Source organism: Lolium perenne, chromosome 6 (assembly GCF_019359855.2).
Source record: "Lolium perenne isolate Kyuss_39 chromosome 6, Kyuss_2.0, whole genome shotgun sequence".
In the NCBI taxonomy this organism is placed as follows: Eukaryota; Viridiplantae; Streptophyta; class Magnoliopsida; order Poales; family Poaceae; genus Lolium; species Lolium perenne.
Window position 1 is genome coordinate 80818072 of NC_067249.2, and position 6532 is coordinate 80824603.

The window sequence follows — 6532 nt, forward strand, 5'->3', positions numbered from 1 at the left end:
TCGTAATACATAATATTGATGGAACTTCCTCCATCCATCAGTGTCTTCGGGAGCCAGTAGTCGGCAACCTTGGGCCTGACGATTAGCACCACTCGCCCCGGGTACGTGATGCGTGGTGCGTGGTCGTCGCGGCTCCACGTGATGCTCTGCTCGGACCAGCTGAGCCAACGGGGGACGTCCATGACGACGGCGTTCACGGCCACCGCTCGCGCGAGGACTTTCCTATCGCGACGATCGCTGACGCCGGTGAATGTGTGGAGCGAAACAGCGCTACGGCCGAACCTGTCTTCCTTGTGTTGGTCCTGGTCTTTGTTGCGGTCCTTGTTCTGGTAGCCACCATTGCCTTCCTTGGCGCGGCGAGCCTTCTCTATCTGCTTCAGAGAGAAGCAATTCTCAGTCATGTGGGCGGAGGGTTTCCCTTCCTTGTGGTGGTAAATGCACGGGGCATCCAGCAGGCTTCGCGCGTCGAACCGCTTGCCCTGGGGGCGGTCTTCCCTTGGTGCGCGGTTGTCTCGTCAGAAGGACTTCGAGTCGCGCTGCTCGTAGTCAGCGTTGGCGACGAACTCGGTGTTGCCTCCATTAGCCCGGCGCTTCCCGCTGCTTGGCCGGGCGTTGAAGTGGTAGCCGCTACGGCGAGTGTCGGTGTGGGTGGGGCGGCGATTGCGCTGCTGCCCGTACTCGTCGTCCGAGTCGACCGTAGGGTCCTCGTCGGCGTAGCGCTGGGCGATGTCGAAGAGCTCGGCGATGGAGATGTTGTCTCTGCTGTCGTGACGTAGCTTGGCGCCGAGTGGCTCATATCGGCAACATCACCGGAAGCAGTAGATCGCTGTGTCCGCGCTGATGCCGCTGGAGGTCGTCCACATGTCCTGCCAGCGTTATACCCATCGGAGAGTCGATTCACGTGGGCCCTGGACACATCGATCCAGGTCCTCTATGGTGGTGGCGCGTGTGTACGCACTGGCGAAGTGCTGGATGAAAGCGGTGCGAGCTTCCTCCCATGAGTCGATTCTGTTCGGGGTGACGGTGTTGAACCAGTGACGATTCACTCCGTCCATCATGAGGGGTAGGTAGCGTGCAGCGAGCAGCTCGGAGTAACCCTGGATGCCCATCGCCATTGTGTACGAGTCAATCCAGACCGTAGGGTCGATGTGGGTGTCGTACTTCTCGATGTCGCGGGGGCCTTTGAACCCCACGGGGTAGGGCTCGCCTCTGATCATGGGGCCGAAGCACGCTGGGCCGACTCGGTTGAACGCGCTCTGGCGCGGGAGTTCGTCGGCGTAGCGATCATTCAGGAGGTTGCGCGCTCGCCATTCTTGGTCGTTGACGATGTGAGTGCGTGCGTCGATTGGCTGCCCATTGGCAGCGACCATCGCTCGCGGAGGGCGCGGCTCGACTCGGTGGTTGGTCGAATGTGCGGCGCGTGGCGCCGGTGGCGGGTAGTTGTTGACGTTGGCGACCGTGCGATTCACCGCCGCTAATGAAGTGGCACGGCTGGCTGATGAGCGTGAGTAGAGTCGCCCCTGTGAATCGGCGGCGGCATGCTGCTGCTCCAGGGCTTTGGCGACTAGGGCCTTGGCATGCTGGACGAGGATCGCGTCTACTCCCGTTTCAGGGAGTCTAGCGAGAACGGCCTGTGCAGCCGCAACGTTGTCGACTGGCGACGAGTGAAGGAGTAGGCCGTTAGCGTCGACCTCCGCGCGGGGAGCTTCGGGCGGAGGGGGGGTGGTGGTGGTGGTGGTCGTGGTGGTGGCGGCGCGCCGTGCGCTACTCTGCCGGCGGCGGCCCGACTCGACTCGGGGACGCCGTGATTCTGGACCTGGGCGACCCGGACCTCTCCGTCCGGATCGTCGAAGTTGTGGCGGGCGCTGGGGAAGCCCTGTGCTAGGGCGCGCTCCATGCGCAGATGGTTGCGCTCTTGACGGTAGTGAGACACAGCTCTCACCTCGTCTTGTTCGAGGCGGAATTTCTGCCGCTCGGCGAGCTCCTTTTTCCTCTGCTCCTCAAGGGCCGCCCGATGCGCCTCGATCTCGGTCGCGTTGGTGGTTGCGGGGAGGGGCATGGAGAAGGCATCGTTTGGAGGCACTTCATCGCCTCCCGCCATGAAGATGGCGATCGGGTATTGGTAGCGCGGGGCATCGACGGAGTCGGTCTCCAACTCGGAGTCGAAGAAGGGGAGGATGGATTTATCCTCGAAGTTGCTCGGGTGGGAGACCGGGGTGATGGAGTCTTCCATTGATGCTGCAGTGATGGATCCAGCGACCGATACTGCTGCCGCTGAATCGGCGTCGTCCTCCAGAGCCGACTCTCCCTCGGCGTGTGCGCTGCTGGAGAGGGGGCGAGTGGCTGTAAGGAGTTGCCCTAGCGCGAAGGGGTCGTGTAGCGGACCGGGGCGAGCCTCGCTGGGGTCGCTGATGCTGGCGAGCCCGACGAAGAGGTTGACCGTGCCGACCGGCACCATCCAAGCGTGGGCGAGGGGCGACGAGGCCGGCTGATAGGAGCTCAGCTGGATGTGGAAGAAGTTGCATGTGGCGATCATCCTGTCGGAGGCGATCGGCCGGCGGATTGGCGAGTAGGGCCTCGCCGCAGCTCGGAGGCCGGATGTCCCATGCCCCACGGTGGGCGCCACTGTCGTGGATATGACCACAGCAGGTGCTACGGGGGGCAGCACTTCGTTGATGCGGGGGCAAGGGAACTCGGCCATCTGCGGAACGAGGTGCACAAGACGCAAGGTTTTACCCAGGTTCAGCCCCTCCGGAGAGTAAAAGGCCTACGTCATGCTAGATCTATTACTCAGTGGAGAATTACAATGGGGGACTCAGTCGGCAGCTACGCCAAGAGCTACAAGGGGGAGATTGAATCTCAGATGATCTATCTTCTAGGGTTTATCTCGGGGGTTTATATAGACACCCCCGATCTAGGGTTACACGAGGATAACTCCGAATCATATCGGTTGCTACTAATCCGGGATCGCTACCCTTCTCGCAAGTAATCTCCTTCTCCAGTCGCGCAGATCTTCAACCAGTCTGCCCATCCTGGGGTTGCGGCCTGGTCGCTGCAGGGCCCAGCCACCCAGTCATTCGGGCGACTGACAGCTTTCTTGGGCCTTCACCTCCATGGCGAGTGGGACTGGTGACACACCCCCCCTAGGGCATATCCCCATCACAGGTGGTAACCGATATGATTTCGGCATATCGGATGATCTACGCTGGCACCGATATTTTGGCCAAGTTTTAGTTTGATGACTCGGACAATTTTCATTGAAATTTCGTTGAAATTTGGTCCGGTAGTCGATATTTTTGTCCTATAGTGTTGTAAAACCGTGCATTAGCTCAAATTTTCCATTTTTATTGATTTAAATGCAAGGAATCAAGGTGATAGTTTTGTTCCACGCTCCAAATATTATTTTTACAACATCTTATAGAAAATTTAGTGCCAAAAATTCGGATTTACAAAAAATAAGCCGATAAATGGCCAACCTATAAAATCAATTAATCGGAAACGATCATTCTTCATTTTGAGATCGATCGATAAGTTAACGATTTCTTGAACATTATCTATAGATGTAAAGTTACATAATATATGATTTCTCTGGACTTCTTCAATCAGTGTAAGACAGACCAATTGCCCAACTACTTCATGCGACGGCCCGCGGCAGCGGCGGCGAAGGGAGGCATGGTACGATTTTGCATGTACGTATAATGTAATAAAATGCTTGTAAGTATATTCAGGTGTTACACTAGCATGATACTTTGTTGTGTTTCAGTGTCTGTGTGGTGAACATGCATGGACCATAGTGCCCGGTGATCGATCTGCTTGCCTTAAACTAACCCACTCTCCCTTGCCAGAAACGGTCTAACCCGGACGCGATCTTGTCAAACCACTATTTCGGGGACCCGAGACCAAGCCCAACCCATTCGCCAGCGCCCCCCCTATAAATACCACCTTCCTCATATCCTCTCCTCTTCATCAGTTCATCTACCCTGACCAGAGAGGCAGCAACCAACAAAGCTTGAAGCCAATCCTCCTTCCAAATCAGCTCCAGTATCAAGTGACGCGAAGGGAAGCGACAACTTTCGGCACCCAGAACTCCAGCCATGGCGGCACTCCAGGCCCAGCGCCTCTTCTTGGTCCCGTCTACCTCCACTCCTTCTACTTCTACAGCGCGGCCACGGCCACGGCCACGGCGGAGCAGCGTCGCTGCCTGCCGCGCCGCCCTGCACGTGCCTTCGGGTATTCACGCCGCGCAGGAGAACCTCACCTTCCAGCTCGACTGGATCGAGACGCCGCGCGTGCCGGCCTCCCCTTCGTCTGAGGTGTCGCTGGAGAAGCTCCGCGCGATCGCGGATGCCGCGGCGGACCGCGCCGAGATGCACGACATCATCGGCAGGCAGCGCGACAACTGGAACCACCTGCTGCTCCACTCCACCAACTCACTCACGCTCGCCGCCTCCGCCATGGCCGCGCTCGCTCCCGCCGCGCCGACCATGGTCGCGCTCAAGGCCTCCGCCGGCGTCCTCCTGGCCACCGCCGCCGTCACCATGGCTGCAGTCAACAAGATCCAGCCTTCGCAGCTCGCCGAGGAGCAGCGCAACGCCACGAGGCTCTGGAAGGAGCTCGAGCGGGAAGTACGCGGCATGCTCGCGCTTGGCGCTCCGATTGCCAAGGCCGACGTCAAGGAGGCCATGGACCGGGTCCTCGCCCTCGACGCCGCCTACCCGCTGCCGCTGCTCCCTGGCATGCTCGAGAAGTTCCCCAAGGCCGTCGAGCCCGCGCGCTGGTGGCCGACCCGTCGCCCCGCGCAGCCCAAGAAGTCCAAGAGCTTCGGCCGTCGCGGCGCTGCGGCTGTCGCTTCCGGCAACGGATGGACCCAAGATCTCGAGGACGACATGCGAGGCCTCCTCCGGGTCATCAAGGCCAAGGACGAGAACGAGTTCTTGACTGTCGGCAAGCTGGTGCTGAACCTCAACAAGGGCCTCGCTGTGGCCGGCCCGGCTCTGGCCGGCACTGCCGCGCTCGCCTCGGTGTTCATCGGCTCCGGCGAGGCCGGTACGTGGGCGTCGGGGGCGGCCGTCCTCGGCGGCGCGCTAGCCGCAGCTGTCAACACGGTGGAGCACGGCGGGCAGATGGGCATGCTCTTCGAGCTGCTCCGCAACTGCGCCGGATTCTACCGCAAGATCCACGAGGACATCGAGGCCAACCTCGCCGAACCAGACGTTGACCGGAGGGAGGGCGGCGAGTTGTTCGCAACAAAGGTTGCGCTCAAGCTCGGCCGGAGCCTGTCGGACCTCAAGCAGTTCAGGGAAATGGCCTCGCCGTCCGTCAGGGACGAGGACATCAAAGAGTTCGCCGGGAAACTCTTCTAATCAACTCACTGATCAATCTAGCATAGCTGACTGATGAAGTGTAACAATTCCATTAATTCTTTTTTCCGTGGAGATCAAAACTGAAATGACAATTCTTTGATTCATCATTCTTTTGACATTGACTCCAATTTCACACAAGTACTGTACCTGTTACCTGACGGGTTTGAACTGAGATTACATTATTTTTTGTAATGGTGCGACCCACACGGTATAAAGATATGCAATCTCCAGGAGCCCAAGCTAAACGCCGAAAGTTTGGGCCACCTAACCTTGAGGTCGTATACTACAGTTTACAGATCTTCTTGCGTCCTGACCTGAGCTGTCCCTGGCTCCCAGCCTGCATTTCACATTTGCTTCTGATCATGCTTAATATTTGACCAATCGAGTAGTCTACAAACGTTTACCGCGTAGCTCGTTTCCGACTGTCGATTTGGGTCAGCTGAGAGCGGAAATCAGGGCAGGCATGCATGTTTACCAATGAAAAGATATAAACAAAAGTAGTACTGTGACTCTACGTAAAAACAAAATGATCCCGATTACAATATGAGGAAATAATACATTAATATTAGGTTTGGTGACTAATTCCTTGTCATCGAGTACTACTCCTATGTTTGGTTTGAGCACCAACTAGCCCAACCAAAAAATTGGTGAAGTTGTTATGCCACCATTTGGTTTGCATCCAACTGGGTTGTTAAACATTTGGCAACTTGAATTAGTTGGGAAATAATGTTGTGTTGAAATATTGGGCCCACTTTTAGTGGCCCAAATTAGATTTCAGTTTTTCCTATAAATCTCAAAGCCCACATAGTGGCGGCCTTGTGAGTTTGAGCTCAAATTGGTGGCAGCTCACTAGGGAGTGGCAAGAGGTGGGAAGTTTAGTCCCACATGGAAAGTTGGGAGGAAGTTAGACCACCTTATAAGGTGGGTTGTTCCACCACTAGTAAGTGAGTGAGAATAGGAGTGCTACACGCGCGCTCCTCCTCCTCCTCGCTCGTCTCGACTCGACTCGACTCGACTCGACACGTCACGACGCGCTCGTGGTGAGTGAATTGAGCCTCGAGCCGAGACTTTCCACCGACTCGAAACGTTCGTGCGACGTGGGTGTGGCTCCGACCGGGCATAACCGAACCGAAACCGAAAACCGAATCCGAAAAAACCTAACTGCACCT

At 57.2% G+C, this 6532-nt stretch overlaps 1 protein-coding gene across 1 annotated transcript; it reads left to right on the forward strand.

Moving 5' to 3' along the window:
- The first annotated feature begins 3980 nt into the window (after window positions 1-3980).
- On the forward strand, window positions 3981-5477 carry LOC127310438 (probable F-box protein At4g22030). Its single transcript, XM_051341118.2, has one exon. It carries the CDS (start codon window positions 4095-4097, stop codon window positions 5361-5363), a length of 1269 nt encoding a protein of 422 aa, XP_051197078.1. The 5' UTR covers window positions 3981-4094; the 3' UTR covers window positions 5364-5477.
- The last annotated feature ends 1055 nt before the right edge of the window (window positions 5478-6532 follow it).

Excerpts from the sequence above, each read along its gene's own strand:
- LOC127310438 (XM_051341118.2), top strand. The coding sequence starts at position 4,095 with ATGGCGGCACTCCAGGCCCAGCGCCTCTTCTTGGTCCCGTCTACCTCC.